This window comes from Pyxicephalus adspersus, chromosome 2 (genome assembly GCF_032062135.1).
Source record: "Pyxicephalus adspersus chromosome 2, UCB_Pads_2.0, whole genome shotgun sequence".
Classification (NCBI taxonomy): domain Eukaryota; kingdom Metazoa; phylum Chordata; class Amphibia; order Anura; family Pyxicephalidae; genus Pyxicephalus; species Pyxicephalus adspersus.
In genome coordinates, this window is record NC_092859.1 from 110,121,066 (window position 1) to 110,136,812 (window position 15,747).

Sequence of the window (15,747 nt, forward strand, 5' to 3'; positions counted from 1 at the left end):
GTATTATAACCATCAGCATTAATTAACTATGTGCCAGCTTTTAAAGAAAAAAGACTACCTTATTTCTCTAAAAGGGTAATCTGAGTGATTTAATAATTGGGGTTAATGTTACACAGGGGTAGTAAATGTCACACATCATCACCCATCCTAATAAAGGGGTTGTGCAAACAGCCATTGCAAATTTTGTTTTTTATGTTCAATAATTTTCATAGAAAAAAGCAAGCTTACCATTTTTGTTCACATCACTTTGCCGGTTACAATCAAATGAATATCCCTAGTGCCCTTTAAAACAAAATGCTGCTAAAAAGAGCAGTTAGACAATTACTTGAGTTGGAAGGACAATTACCCCACTGTTTTCATAGTAAACGGATAAATCTAGTGGTGGTAAAACATAAGCTGCTGAATAAAATAGATCATTTTATTAACAATCATTGCAGAACGGCTTGTGTGGCAAGTATATTTGTTATGTAAATGTGTTTGCAAAAGGACACATATCCAATGTAAAATGAAAAACAGTACATATTGGAATCTGATGTATCGAGATCAATACACTGTCTGCTATCAAGTTCAGATTACCCATATACTGAGCCAAACTTCCACATGTCCTAAATATTTCTAATGCTGCTTTGCAGGAATCTGATGGGCTAGAGACAGTTGCAAAATGTGAATGCTGATTCAGTTGGCTGGATTGAAAAATTATGCACAACCTCCTACTCACTTTTGCTGGTGATACCTAGATCAGGTGGAATCGGTTTTGTACTTATTGAGAAGTCTGTTCCTTTCTCCTAATGTTAAACAAGTATAATTAAAGTTTAATTGTGTTATCTCAGACCCATTTATGACAATGAAACCTGGCCAACTAGTTAGATAGTGTCAATTTAATTTAAGGTGCCAGTAAAAATTGCTTAGTGCAGTGACAACCATGCATATATTTAAATGTCTTCCAATCCTTCACTATGTTTTGATTCATACTTCTCTTTTGAATACCACTATGAATGGGGTTCTCTTCTCTTGACCTGGTTGTGGAAGGTATGCAAAACACAACATGTACGGGAATCTTAATAAGTTTTTGTTAGTTTGATAATCAAAGGGACCATACAGGTCCACTTTAACATGTATTGAGCCCTGATATTTAAACAGGGCACTATGATGGCATTATCATTTTCCCAAATTCACTATATAGGACAATCCAGGGAGTACAAAACCTAGATTTTGGTTATGAAAACTGTCCTGTTTTTAGACCACAGGCACACTGGTCTTTCCTTCCTCTGTGGCCCTTCAGCTAAACCATCAGTGCAATTTATTTGAGTATTTTCTAATAAATAAAACAAAAAAAAGAGGGAACACATTCTGTTTATCCCTTTGACTGTTTTTTCTTCTAAGCAAAATGTCAGCATGGTAATAATGTTTAAAAGGTGATTAGATTTACCTAGATTTTCCTTTTACTTTAATATTTACTTTGAAATTCTAATTAGACATCGTATGTCAGATTACGTTAGATGTTTGTTTGAAGAAAAAGCTTCATTCAAAAGCTTATCATAAGTATTAAGCCTATTACACATTTCTGTCCAGTTCATTTTAAAAAGTTTAGGTTAAAAGGGATTTTGAAGGAATTTATGTAATTTGAATGTGATTTTGATGATAATATTGTCACAAGGTAATTAATTGATATAATAAACTATTCAATAATATGTACATTGTAAAATTAGATGCAGCTGTAAGGCTAAAATGTCAGAAGTACATTGCACAATATTGTTGAATTGTGATAATGTCCCTCCTCTCATCAAAAAGTTTCTAAACATTTTTTTTAGTATTTGTATTTCAATATTTTTATTGAGATTTTTAAAACAAAACAGTAACATTAACAAACATTAAAAGAACAATGACAAGAACCAAAGAAAAGAACCAATGACAACCAGAGTATGGTCAGGAGAAACATCAGTAGCATATGGCATTACAAAAAGCAATTGTAACAATCAAGACCTGTAATCTTCCCCTTCCCGGAGCTAAGCCAGGTCGCAAACATAAAAAAATAGAAAAGAATTACGGTTAGGAAATATGAAGGTGCGTCTCGCACTTTGACCCTGACTCTTAAAACATAACGGACATAAGGGAGGACACAAAAGGTAAAAGGGGGAGGGAATCAACAATTAGGGTAAATACAACAGGAGAGTGGGGGGGAAAGGATAGAGGAAGTACTAGCGGAATCCAATTAAAACCTGTGTTCCGAGGTGAACTCCCGTATCTAGCTATTATGATCCATTTTTTTTTTAGTATTTGCAATGTTGTATATGACTACTTATCTTTTGGTGGTGGTGTGTTGATCCTTGAGCTCTGGAGGTCAATGTTTCCAGGAATGTTCTCCAGTAGCTGTTGTGGTTCTTCCTACATGACTACAAGTCACAGTAGTGATGTTGTAGTCAGTGACCACGGTGGCCAATAGGACATATGCTATACTGGCTATAAGTGTCACTTCTGGCACTGTGAGATAGCAGAGGAGCCTCAAGCTTTGCAAGAAAGCATACCAAAATGTTAAATTGCAGGGTTACTTTAATGGCAAGTTGGATTGATTAGTCACAACTCCTAAAGAACATTACAGGTTTGAAAACTGAGCGGACTTCAGCAGATTTCAATCTTCTTGCCACAAATTTCCACATTTTGGATCCTTTTTAAGATTCAGTCAGGATTTTGCAAATGCGAAATTAGTATATTGGTGACCTGCATAAGGTTAATAAAAGATTGTTGGTGAGCTATTTGTTGGCCCTCAGGCTAATCTCTTTTTTTTACTTTCTTTTGCTATTGAAAAAGCTCACAAAGACAAAGAAAAAAAATGTCATTGACCCTAATGACACAAGACTTGGCCAATAACCCAGAGGTAAAGGTCAGTTTAAACAAAATGTGCTCTTACTTTAGGTTAAAAAAATTTATATTACACATTGTCAGAGTAAACTTACGTTCAGTAAAGTTTAAGATTTCGGCATATCTGAATTGTGTGCTGTTATCATATTAGATAATGAGTCAGTTTTTTGAGCACCAATGATCTTCCCTCACCTATCTGATTTGGGGGATTGATTACATCTGTGTACTCAGTTAAGGGAACTTCATGCAAATTATGTGGGATTTTAGTTGCAGTTTTGGTTGTCATAGTTCTACACATCAACTACTATCTTGCAATAATTCTATTGAAACTTGGGAACACCTGTTTTTTATTTTTTTCCAATAAAATTAAACTCCAGATACACATTTTTAGTTTTTAGTAAAGTGGGGCTGGGCCTAATAAATTTCTCACACTTGGTATCCTATTGACATTTGGTACTTGGCACAGTGCATACACAATGCATGATGTGTTGTGACAACTTTTTGTTGTGGCTAGCATTCAGTTTCCTAACTTTTTTGCTACAGTAACACCTCTGTGGGATCAGACCAGACAGGCTAGCTTCCTAGACTCCGTTGCTATATCATTGATTGTTCTTCTTTTTACCACTTTTGGTAGGTACTAACCGCTGCATACAGTATTACCCCATAAGATCTGCAATTTTGCTAATACAGGTAGTCCCCAGGTTACATACCAGATAGAGGCTGTAGGTTTGTTCTTAAGTTGAATTTGTATGTAAGTCGGAATGGGTACATTATTTTAGTAAGTGCAATTATGACAGATGTTTATCTCAACATATTATTAGGCAACATGGTGTCAGTTACTGTATAAAACACACAAACAAAGCAAAAAAAAATCATTAACTTCTGGAGCAAGCTGTGCTTTAATATGCAAAAAGAATCAACTGCAGAGTTTGTTGTGGTCATTAAAGAGTTACAAGATTCTACAGATCAGATCATCTTTTAAGATCACTCACAACCTCAGTTGTAATTAGCAAAAAGATTTCTTCTGCAAGTCATGCAAACCGCCTCCTCCAAGCCTCCGTTCTGCACACGAGGGAGCAGGGAAGCCCAGTTTGTATCTAGGAGTCGTCCATATGTTGGATGTCCTTAACCCAGGAACTACCTGTATTCTGACCCAGTTGTCAAACAGTTACAGTTTTTTCCCTGTCAGAGTCTCTCAGATTCTTGCACTTATCATTTTTTCCTAAATCCAACACATCACCCTCAAAATCTGACTGTTCACTTTAAGTCTAATATATCCCACCCCATTGACCATTGCTAATTTAATGTGAGGATTATCATGATGATCATGATATTCATTTCATCTGTGGTTTTGATGTTTTGGTTAATGGGTGTATTCTGTATAGGTCAAGCCTTAACATTAGAGAATGAAACAAAGACCAACTTTTAGAAGACTGTGCCAAACACATCAGTGTGGGAAAAGATGGTCATTTCATATTGCAGTGTTGTGTAGTTCCTTATAATCTTCCTCTAAGTGCTGAATGATTGAGCAACTTAATGTCAGCCTAATCTAGGCAAGTCCAGCAAACTGCCAGAGCTAAACTGGCAAAAGAAGCAGTGAATTATGTGACTGTGATGTGGAGGGTACTTGTGAACCTTGTAACTCAAGAGAAATATAAAAGGCTGTGTGACTATTTCATAACACAAAGTAGAAATTCCAGTTGCCAAGATTTCTCCAGGCTTCTCACAGGACCTATTCTCAGGCTGTTAAGTCAACACAGTCTTTATTGATATTGGCAGCCCTGCCAGAGCTAGCTAGCAGTACACACGTTTCTTACATTGCATTAATTGTTCTGCTGAAGGAACGTTAGGCATACAATTTAACAGGTAACATATGCTGTTTTGATTAAAAAAGAATTAAATGTGCTGTCCCTCACAGGACCAATGTCCACTAATTGCAGTTTTATATCAATTAATAAGAGAACTGTAGTGACAAAATGAGTTGTGTTTTGCTACAACTAAATGTAACTCATGTTCTGTGACGTGCAGTAGAATATAAAGTAGGTCATGCTGATGTAAGCTGTGAGCAATATTCATAATATTAAGAATACTAATAAATCCTAATGATGCTATTTCAGGGTCACATTTTAGAGAAAGCAGAAGCCACGCTTTCTATGCATTGTACTGATGATGGCCAACAAGCTTAAAACAGCTGTGTACCATTTGGAAAAATGGCTCCATAATATTTGGCTGTAGCTGTGCTGTAAATCCACAGTTTTAGATGCAAAGTCCAACCATGCATAAAAAGGAAAGAGAGCAGGGTTTCTCATTATATTGAAAGCATATGTAAAGCTAAAACTCTTTATTACTTATGTATAGTAAAAGAAAGCTTTTTAAGATACCCATCATTTTTTTCTATTTCTTTGAGTGACATGAGCAGTATAAAAAACTAATTCTCTCCAAATTGTGGAGTTATCCCACTGTTGAACAATTTATATTAAAATGTTTGTAACCCCCACAGACAGGTATAATGTGAAGGCTAGTTTTAAAGTGAAACTTACTTTTCCTTGCTCTATTGCCATCTCCAACATCTTCGCCTGGTCCTTTTCCAGGTTTGGGTCTTTAGTCATTGGCCAGGCCAAAATGATTTCACTCCTACGTATGCACACTGGGTTTCTTTCTGTCAAAGCACTCAGGTATGCAGGGACCGTACACTGAGCTGTGCATGTCCTGAGACGTAGCTGTCCATTCTGCAAAGAATTACCTTCATGCTCAGTGTTTTTTTTTTATTTTGGCTCCAGTTTAAGTAAATTCTCATATCACTTACCAATGCAGCCTGACCACATATTTGTGGGCCATCATCATTTTCTATTAAAATATTCCACCCCTTAAAAAATGATCTCCATAATGGACAGATTCACATACTAAACTATGCAATGGGATGTGCATAGGCCAAATCAGTCCTTTCAATTTGTACCTTCCATTGTTGCCACAAAGAAGGGAAGAGCAAACTCATCTGGTTTTCCCTCCCTTATGGCTGATTTGGCATGTGTAATTATCTCAATCCATCCAGCAGAAAATTTAGCCTCCAAGGGTAGTGGTGTCCATCTGCTCACTATATCAATAAATTGGAACATAGCACCACACCTCCACATGAATCCAGTAAACATTACTAGTACCATGATTACTTTTTCCAAAGAAGAAGAATATATTTAGCCACCAGGGAAATCTTTATTTTTAAGTCATAACATTTTTGGTAATTCCAGTGATACTAGTATTTATTTCAACAGAGTCTCAGTGTCTGATCTGATGTCAGATGTTATTTAAAACAATATGATATTTTTCACATTGCCTATAGATAGAAAGCAATACATATTTCACATGTTTCTTATGATTTGCCTTGCTTGTCATATAGTGTCCAATAAGTGAAGAGAGAATTGCTTTTGTACATTGGGCTGTAAGGACAAAGCATTACATCTCATGCAGTATAATTGCATGATGCCCCAGTTTAATGTTAATGTTTACTTTAAGTTAACATAAACTCTTTAATTTTAGTTTAGTCAAACTACCTTGTTAACAGTCACATCTTTGGCTTGTACAGTTTCACATTCAAAAATCTGGCAACCTCCGGACCTGAGGATTGCCGGATTTTCGAAAAGTCTGGCTTTTTGAAGGTTTTATATGCCGTATAAATTAAAATGAAATGGCACTAAATGAAAAGCAAATGAATCTTAATGTTCACCAACTAAAAAAAACAGTTTTACAGAATTTTAAATATTACTGTTCCTTCGAAAAGAAGCTAAATAGCAAGTGGGCTGTCAGTATGAACATCTTTATGACTGACAGTAACAGCATCCTCAGCAAAAGGAACAGCTTAAAATTGTGGAGAAAAAGCAAGACCCAACAGCTGATTCTGGAGTACAGCACCATCAAAACATAAACGGCGCCTCCAGAAAGCAGTGTAAATTTGAAAATGCGCTCCGAAATCCATGCCGGAAAACTGAAGGATCCGGATTATAAATGGCCGGATTTTGTAATGTCAACCTGTATTCATGTTAGTGTGAACATACAAAATAGAGAAATTGCCAATGTGAGTGGATCTCAGACTGGATTTTGGACTTTTTCAGATATCACTTGACATAGATTGTTTAATAATGTTTTGAATTAACACACATGAACATTTGGCATTAGAAACGTTGAAATCCCAATTCTAGCATAAGTATAATAGTGTCTAAATACAGATGTATGTGTACTCTTTCTTAATTCTTGACATGCTTTGTGCATTTCTTTCATATAGGTGTAGCAATCCGGCATAAATCTTTGACTTTGTGCAGGAGTTTCCTGTATTGAAGACCTGTCTTCCTTTGTGCAGGGTGACTAGTAATTTATCTGCCCACCTGTAGTTTTCTGCAGTCAGTCTGATGTTAGTGGGCCTGTCGCATCCACAGCGGTTATATCACTACTTTTATAAAGTGGCTACCATGTTTGCAAAGACATCTGGTACACACAAGGTGTATCATATTTAGCACAGCCCCATTTATACCTATGAATGAGCAATATTCTGCTGCAGGTGTAAAGTGCAGACACGTAGAGGTTCCCACAACACATTTTTGGACAGAAAAATTTCAAGTACCTTATCTGATATTATTTATATCAGATCAGATCCTTAAGTGAAGGTTAATGTTTACTTTATATTTCGTGTAGGAAAAAAAATAGGTATTTTATTTAAGTGGTGCAAAATGTAACTCAATCAAGCAGTGCTTACATGCAAACATAAATGTCAGTGTTGTAAGGTTTGAAGAAGTTCTCAAAGTCAATAAACCTGAAACTTGCTTATATTTTTGTTTCTCCTCCTCTTTCAATATGTGAATATTCAGATGGGGGCATTCAGTACATCAAGCACCTGTAAGCACACAGAAATATGAATTAGGTGTCACACAAGCCATCATTCATCTCAGTACCAGCTGAGCTTCACATCTGATGACTTGAAATTTAAGAGGACATGTCATGAATGTGCTGATTTCTCCACATTTGCAAAGCCCTGTCTTTTCCCACAATTCACCCACTATTACATTTCACCCTGGGGCGTGTTATACTTAATCTAGGTGGTAGCATTATTTTCTCTCAAAATGTGTATTTGAATGAATGAACATAGCTGTGCATTTTCTGTCATGATACATTTATAAATACGTTGGAGTAAAAATAACCTTGAGAATTATCAGTGCAAGGCTGTTAATAAATATGTTGCATTTGTTTGTAGAAATACAGTTATAAAGAATATATTTGTAATGTTGTTTTAGTTATTCAGTGATATGGCCTACCCTTTTTTAAATAATGTTTTAGTGCTGGGTAGAGACTTGAAGGTTTGAAATCACTGGCAGTTTTTTATTTCTTCCCATTCTGCTAGTGAGATTTTTCCCCAGGTTTTGTTGATTTGAAATGTCCTATATTCCCTATACTTGAGAGCCCACAAATCGGGAAAGTTATCCATTGGAGACATAAATACAATTAAATCACATATTACTAAAGTATTACTAGAGTAGAGAAAGGTTTAGAAACCCTTATGAGGGTGATTTTCCCTCATTTCCTTACAGGATGTATACAGTCATAGGCCTTTCTTGGGATATCTTTCCTGAAACCACTAAATTCTGTCCTTGCTGGGACTGGAAGTGCAAGTCTTGGGTGGGAGGATGTAATTCCTGGGTCTCATATGTAGGGTAGAGTTGTTGATTGTGAGGAACAGAAGAAGCACACCAATCGGAAGCTGGTGAAAGAGCCTCCAAGGCCCGCAGATTACTATGGGAGATTGCAGCTCACCTTGCGTAACCAGCGACAGCACGCTGTCAGTGCCGGATGATCTGTAAATAGAACACCTGGCCTGGTTGTTACAGAGCTCTGATATGTGCACATGAAAGCTGTGTTCCCCCTGTGTAATCTGCGGGACCGAGATTTCACTTTAACAGCTCAGGTCCAGGTTATGAATAAAAATACCAGCTTACACCCATGGTATACTGGTATCTAAAGAACATTTAAGTTCCTATTGACCTTTAGTGAACCCACATTCATTTTGGTACCTCCTTTATTTCATTCTTTTCTTAGTTTTGCAGAGTTTTTTGAATCATTGGGTGTAATTTGTTTGCTTTGTGTATGTAACTTTCCCCAATTTACCAAGTTTTTTTTCGCATTTTTGTTATGTAGCCAGAAGACTTTGTCTCAACTTTATTGATGAAATCCATGATCTTCCACATATGGAAAAAAGGAGATATCCTGCCAGTGAGGCCTGTGTACAATGCCTTCTTGTGTGGGAGAACTTCTGTGCCTGGGCAGTCCATGTGGGTAGATCATGTACAGTGCTCCTTAGCTGGTGAGGTGGCAGGGGCAGATCAAACAACAATAAACAGCAGCAAGACTTTTAACTGTAAAGCAGAATCTTTTTTTGAGCAGACAGTTCTTTATTGTAGCAGGGACAGGCAATATCTCTTTTACAACTTAAAAAAACGTACCTGCTTGTTACCAATTTTTCAGCTAAACCCACCTCTCCACAGTCCGTTTTTAGACATAACTATTTTCCTAATTGTTGTTAATATTTGTCAAACAGTAAACATGGGGGGAAAAACTACTAGTGAATTTTGTCTCAGACATTTGGTAATATTTATGACAACGTGTGTGGGATATTCTAGGACTCATGTGCCAGATTTCAAGCTCAATACACTAATCAGTGTCAAGTTAATAAACAAGTAAACCAATTATGCTATTTCCAATTTACTAAAAATGTTATGAATTCCTGATCAGAGATGTGAATATTTACTTCAATAATATAATCACGTGAAAAAAATAATATGCTTATTTATTTCATCTGCATATGATCAGGTAGTGAAAGTGAATAGGAATTTGCACAATTTATTGTGTAAAGATAATCATCTGTTTTAGTAAATCAGCTTTAATGTTACCTTATCAATCATAATAAATGGGGTTTAGAGAGAAAGATTACAGGCTTAGTAAATATGATGCTAGTGGCATGACATTGAATTCATCATGAGTAGAACAAATCTTACATTGGTACAAAGATTGAATGAGCCCATTCTCCAGCCAGCATTCTGTGCCGGTTATGATACATTCTTTTAGAAGACAACAATATATCATGATATGAATTTTGTCGGCTCCTATCACTCTGGGCTTCTGAATGTATGTGCCATGACAGGATTATTTCCATGGCTTCATAGATCACTGCTTTCAGAGTTTAGCACTCTAGAAACATTGATTTTGTTTCCCACACGCTGGACATATTTTGTACATAAACCTGTAGATTTTCTTTCAGTTTTAGTTATATCTTACCAGTGCATTGAATGTATGTTACTAGTATATTTTGAATTGTCTACTATACCAGCATTACAGAATACCTGTATTAACTAAAATAAATGAGCAGCCATTGCAAAAATGCTAGCTTCTTCTAGATTACAGTCACTTATCTGCAAATTCAAAAAGTCAGCACAAAGTCAGAACTTTTCATTTGAATATCTGCTCCAGGTAAATCTGCATGGCAGCCAGGCACTTATTTTTATATGAAATGACCAGCACCAGCAGCTTTCATCACCAGCTTTAAAACCCAGAGAGTCACTGATTTAAATCTAGGATGCAGCCAGAGAACGCAGTAATCATCATCATTTAAATTCAACCTGCTTAAAATGATGAAGATATTTTTTAGAACGAACACATTTGTAATTAGGAATGGACTAATAATCCATGAAGGTTGCAATGCATAAGCTTTGTTGTTAGTAAAGCTATTCAGTGACACCGCAGGAAAGCATTAAACCTAAAATGACTCATAATAGAGGACAATAGTTTACCGTGGCAGATATCTAGGTTACACACAATATCAAGCACATATTTTACACCGAGTCAGTTTGCATTTTAGGTGTAATGGCTTTTTAATCTGCACACTTCGAGCATTACATCAATGCAGTGCTCAATAACGTAGCAATGTATCCTTGTCAGAATAATGAGAGCTTTTCACAACTCCTTATAATATGCCACTTAACTGCATAGCTTCTTGTAAACCCTATTTATATTTGTACCCCGGAGTTCAATTTAAGGTGATGGATAGAGTGCTGCTGAGTTAATACACAAGCACTCACAGCAGCCACACTCTATCTGTCCTTGATGTCAGACTGAGAGGAGAAACGCACACATTACAAATAGCACTCTTGTGTGAATAGAGTACATACGTTTCATTTAAACATTTGATGTACAATCCGTACATTATTAAACCCCGGAGGGAACAGTAAATATTCACTTAAAAAGCCATTCAGTTCTTCTCTGCTAACCAACCAGTGTGATGTTCCACCCACAAAGTTTACACTTGTGAAATTAAGTTTTTAAACCTAGAAATGTTATCTTTAAAGGGTTAGGTTTATAAGCAGACTATTGCGAGCTGGTTTATTAGGATGTAACGGTATTCTGTGGATCATTCTGTGCAAAGATCCAAGAGGTTAACTTGGGTTTAAGTCAGCTTCCCCATGCATATTAGAGTGAAATTGCTTGGTAATAAGTTTGGGTTTTGTAGATGGGTCCCCTAAGTACTGGTGGAAATATCTACACTTGGTGGTTTACAACACACTTTACTATTTTATAAAGGAGAAGCAGCATCAATTCCCGCTTTGTTTTACTTCTGTTTAGATAAACTGAAATTGCATAATATAGTATATATGCATAATATTGTATATATGCAGGGTAACTAATCCAACAATTCAGAATCCATAGACTTAAAACAACACAATGGAAATTTGTGCATTTTAGGAATTTTATTACTAAAAAAATGTTTTCAGTAGTAATAGTATGATACCAGTGTATCTACAGACTGATCCAGTGTTTTAAGGTAAACCAGGTAGCTAATGTATGCCGATAGCATGGTACAGTCTAATCTCGGTGTAGTTTTTTCTGCACAACCAGGTAATATTTCAGGTTTTGCTACAAAAGTAGTGGTGTTATTGAAAATTGAAGCCAGGGAAAAAAAGGAATTTTAAAAGAAGGGCATTGATTAGTGTCAATAGTACTTCAATCATACTTCAATGACTAAAATATTCAAAGTAATGTGAAAATGTGGGAAGCTAGAAAAGACATTGAAATAGGTGGCACAATATTTAGCCCAAGACCTTCTAATAAAAAGTTTACAGATTTACCAAGTATGACAATCATCCTGCTGGATTTTTAAACTGTACTGTAAAAATGTAATTTTGGGTTCCAAATGAAGGTCAGACTGACACATCCCTGACCCTTAGTACCAGGTCAAGAATGTGGAGCTCCACAGCTTTATTTTGTGACACATTACACTACTATGGTAAATATTAATCCTAAAAATGGAACATTTGTTCTATTTTTGGAAAAATACTGTGAATTAATTTTCTCAGCCTGGATGAGTTTAAGGACTCCACTCCACTGATATTTTATTCCTACACAATTCTGCATGCTTTTTGCAAAAAAAATAAAAATAAATTTAATAATGCAACTTTCCATTAACCGTTTTCATATTTGAACACTGTGCTTGCTGTGTATTATGAATTAGGAATGTTTCTTTGCTAACTTGGCTTGACCTTTTCTTTTTTTATATTCTAGAAATAAGTTGCACTAGAATAAACTGGAAAAAGAATGAAAATTTGCAGTGATGGAGAATAGGAGTTCAGGTATACAAGTAAACACAGATAAGACAAATCTATCCATGGAAAAGCCCAACAGCCCAGTTTATGGCAGCCGAGAAATGATTGGTTCAGGTAAGTTTTTAGAACAAACGTTCTACTGCACTCTATAGTAAATTAAAGTTGGATTTGGGGCAGATATTTAGCTCAGTTGAACTACAATTAGGTAAACTGTTTCAGCTGCTAAAATATTTGTAATTCTTTTAATTTGCTCTGTGATCCAGTTGCTCCTGCTAACCAGCATTTCATGGCACTGACCTGACTTTTCTCCATTGTAGTCAAACTGTGTAGCATCCTTTGAACATGAATGATCCACCAAGATGGATTATTAAATGACATTGTGGGTTTAAAATACATAATCCAGATTTACACCCAAGGCAACAATTATCTAGCGTGTGTACATAGTCTTATATCATAGTCATAGGTATAGTCATATTTGTGTCCTTATCATACACTGTTTTTTTCTTTCATATTATTTTTTGATCAATATTATGATCAATTTAAATTGATTGATTTAAATTGATTCTCTAACTGACAACAAGTTTTTGAACTACTATTGTCTAGTTTCCTTTCAATTAAAATAAATCTTACATGTAATCAAAATATAAAAGAAATGCAACAAAAAGTGGATTAAATTTTTTACATCGTAAATATAATTGAAAATTACATTTTTTTTTAATTGATGGTTTTCAAATGGAAATTTTGCAAAGCTGGTATGGTTAGCTGTGGTTGTGGCTAAGGAAAAGGAAAAAGTGCTGTGTAGTAAATAAATGACACATTGCAGAAGCTCAGCTAAACACAAAGAAACAAAGTGAACATTTCATATTCATTCACAGATGATCCAAAATCACTCATGAACATCAATATTATTTTTCTGTTATTTTTCTAAAATACATTTTATCATTGACTTTTTCATTTTTCCCCCAATTAAATAACAGCAGTTTCCAGGAGTGTTTAGAGATAACACTAGCACTCCAAGGCTGGGTAAAATGTATTTAGTTTTTAGAGTGGGGAAAAGTTAGAAACCCTGGTACTGCTCTCTGTGAGATTTCCCTTTGCTTCTTCTTCTTGGAACACCCTTTCACCAGACATTAAGGAAATAAGGGAAACTCTGCAACAAGGAAATATATAACAATAACGAACTAATAGATGTTTTAATATACCTCTACTTAACTTAAAAAAAAATTATTTTTGTGGTATTTTCACCTCTTGTTCTGAAAAGTCACCGTACCAGATGGGAAGAGAAAGAATGTTTCCAACAGAGCTTGTTCCAGACAGGAGTTTTAAACCAAAGCTATGCTTTGAATTGTCCTTGATTTCTAGACACTTTAAGCATCCACTAAGTCTGGTGGTTTTCCTGTGGAGTTTTCTGTAAAAGTCCTGGTTAGAAGAACACTAATTGACACCTACATTGAACCTAGAGAGGTTTTGGCACAGACCAGTGAAAAAGCTATAATGGGCAGCACTCTCCTATTTTTTATTTTTTTTATTTTTCAACCCTATTACTTCCATGCTCATACAAACAACCATAATGACTTTCTTATGCCATTGGAAGTTCAGGGCAAGATCCACTCCATGTTTGAGCTGCACTGAACATAACAGAAAAAAAATGTTTTAAGATTATGTTTACGATTATGTAGTATTGATTGAACTGGTCTGCCATGGTTGAGATTAGATTTAGGCTGGGATTTGCTAATGGCAGGTGTTTCAAAAATTAGTGTTCAAATATTCATCACAGTTGTATGAATGTCAATTTAGGATCCTAAGGCTGCTGTGTAGTCCTTATCAGTATTAAACAACTTTGTCATGTAGACAAACCCCACTGATGCTTAGCCCAGTCATCATTGCACATTGGTTTTTCTTAGACATCTGCAAATCTGTTCCTAGCCTTTAGCATTCTTAAGTATAGTATAGTATTCACCTGTTACTACATACATACATACATAGTATTACCTGGTCACATATATACATATTTGATATATTTTTTACATAATCATTCACAGTATGTCATCAGTGCATGATATTGCTTTACTATGCCAGTTGTCACTTTTTGCTGTCAGTTTTTATAATTTCTTATATTTTGCTTTTCAGCCACTGACAACAGCAATTGCTTTCACTAATTAATTGGCAGAGCTAGCTGTCAGTTGTTAAATTTATCAGATAATTTATGGCTTGCTCTGTGCAAGCATCAAAAAACCTAAGCTCAAAAAATCAGTGAAATATATTTCTCTCTTGAAATGACTACCGACCTGTCTCAATGCAATCACTTTGATTTTTAATTTCCACTGTGCTGTATCTTTCAAAGTTAATGTATTAGGCTACACGGAAAAAATACTCTGTTATTTACTCTGCTGTAAATGGGCAAAAAATAAATAGGTGTGTTTTATGTGCAAAAGTTTTCCCTGCCTTAGTGAGTGTCATACAGAAAAGTATCTTTTTTATGATGTATCTGACAAATTGTACCAGTAAAAAGTGGAAGTTTTGCAGAAATAACCTGTTGCTACTGTACTTTTGCAAGAAATAACAACTGAACTATTCTAGTTTCTAATTGGGATCTTTGATGCTATTAAACAGAGAACAGAATATATAAAGAAATTTTACGAGTTATAGTTCCAGTATTGTTTTGATTAAAATAGTTGTAACAGATATTACAAGTGTTTTATTCTGCATGTTTTAGTCACACTTAAAAAATGTGCTTGGACAGTAAACAAACAGTAATGATGTGACTTTGGAGAGAAAGATTCTTCAGGGAATGTGATACTGAGAAAAGCATTGTAGTGTTGCATATTTCCCTAAAAATGATACAGAGTAGCAGTGGTAAGAAAGAATCACATCTACCAAAGTTGTAGCAACAAGGTGTCATCAGTAGGTCCATTCATCATAACCAAGTGGCTGACATTGGTGACTGAATGACTTGTTTATCCTAACAGTTGCGAAAGGGTGAAGAATCTGACACTGTGACTTTCATCAGGTTTAGCTAGATTGCTATTACTACTACACAGTATTTATATCGCGCCAACATATTACCCAGCACATTACAAAGTCCATAATCATGTCACTAACTGTCTCAAAGGGGCTCACAATCTAATGTCCCTACCATAGTCATATGTTAATGTCTTTATGTATGTTAATCTCTAATACAGTCTAGGGTCAATTTTGGGGTGAAGCCAATTAACCTAACTGCATGTTTCTTTGGGATGTGGGAGGAAACTCGAGT

General features: G+C 35.5%; 1 protein-coding gene across 4 annotated transcripts in view; it reads left to right on the plus strand.

Moving 5' to 3' along the window:
- The window catches only part of SFMBT2 (Scm like with four mbt domains 2), a 123,115-nt gene that overhangs the window by 24,070 nt on the left and 83,298 nt on the right, over positions 1–15,747 (plus strand). For all 4 annotated transcript variants that reach the window (XM_072401834.1, XM_072401833.1, XM_072401832.1 and 1 more), the window contains exon 2: positions 12,451–12,605. In XM_072401834.1, coding sequence (XP_072257935.1) covers positions 12,500–12,605 — 106 coding nt within the window. In that variant the 5' untranslated portion in view covers positions 12,451–12,499. The remainder of the gene's footprint in view (positions 1–12,450; positions 12,606–15,747) is intronic.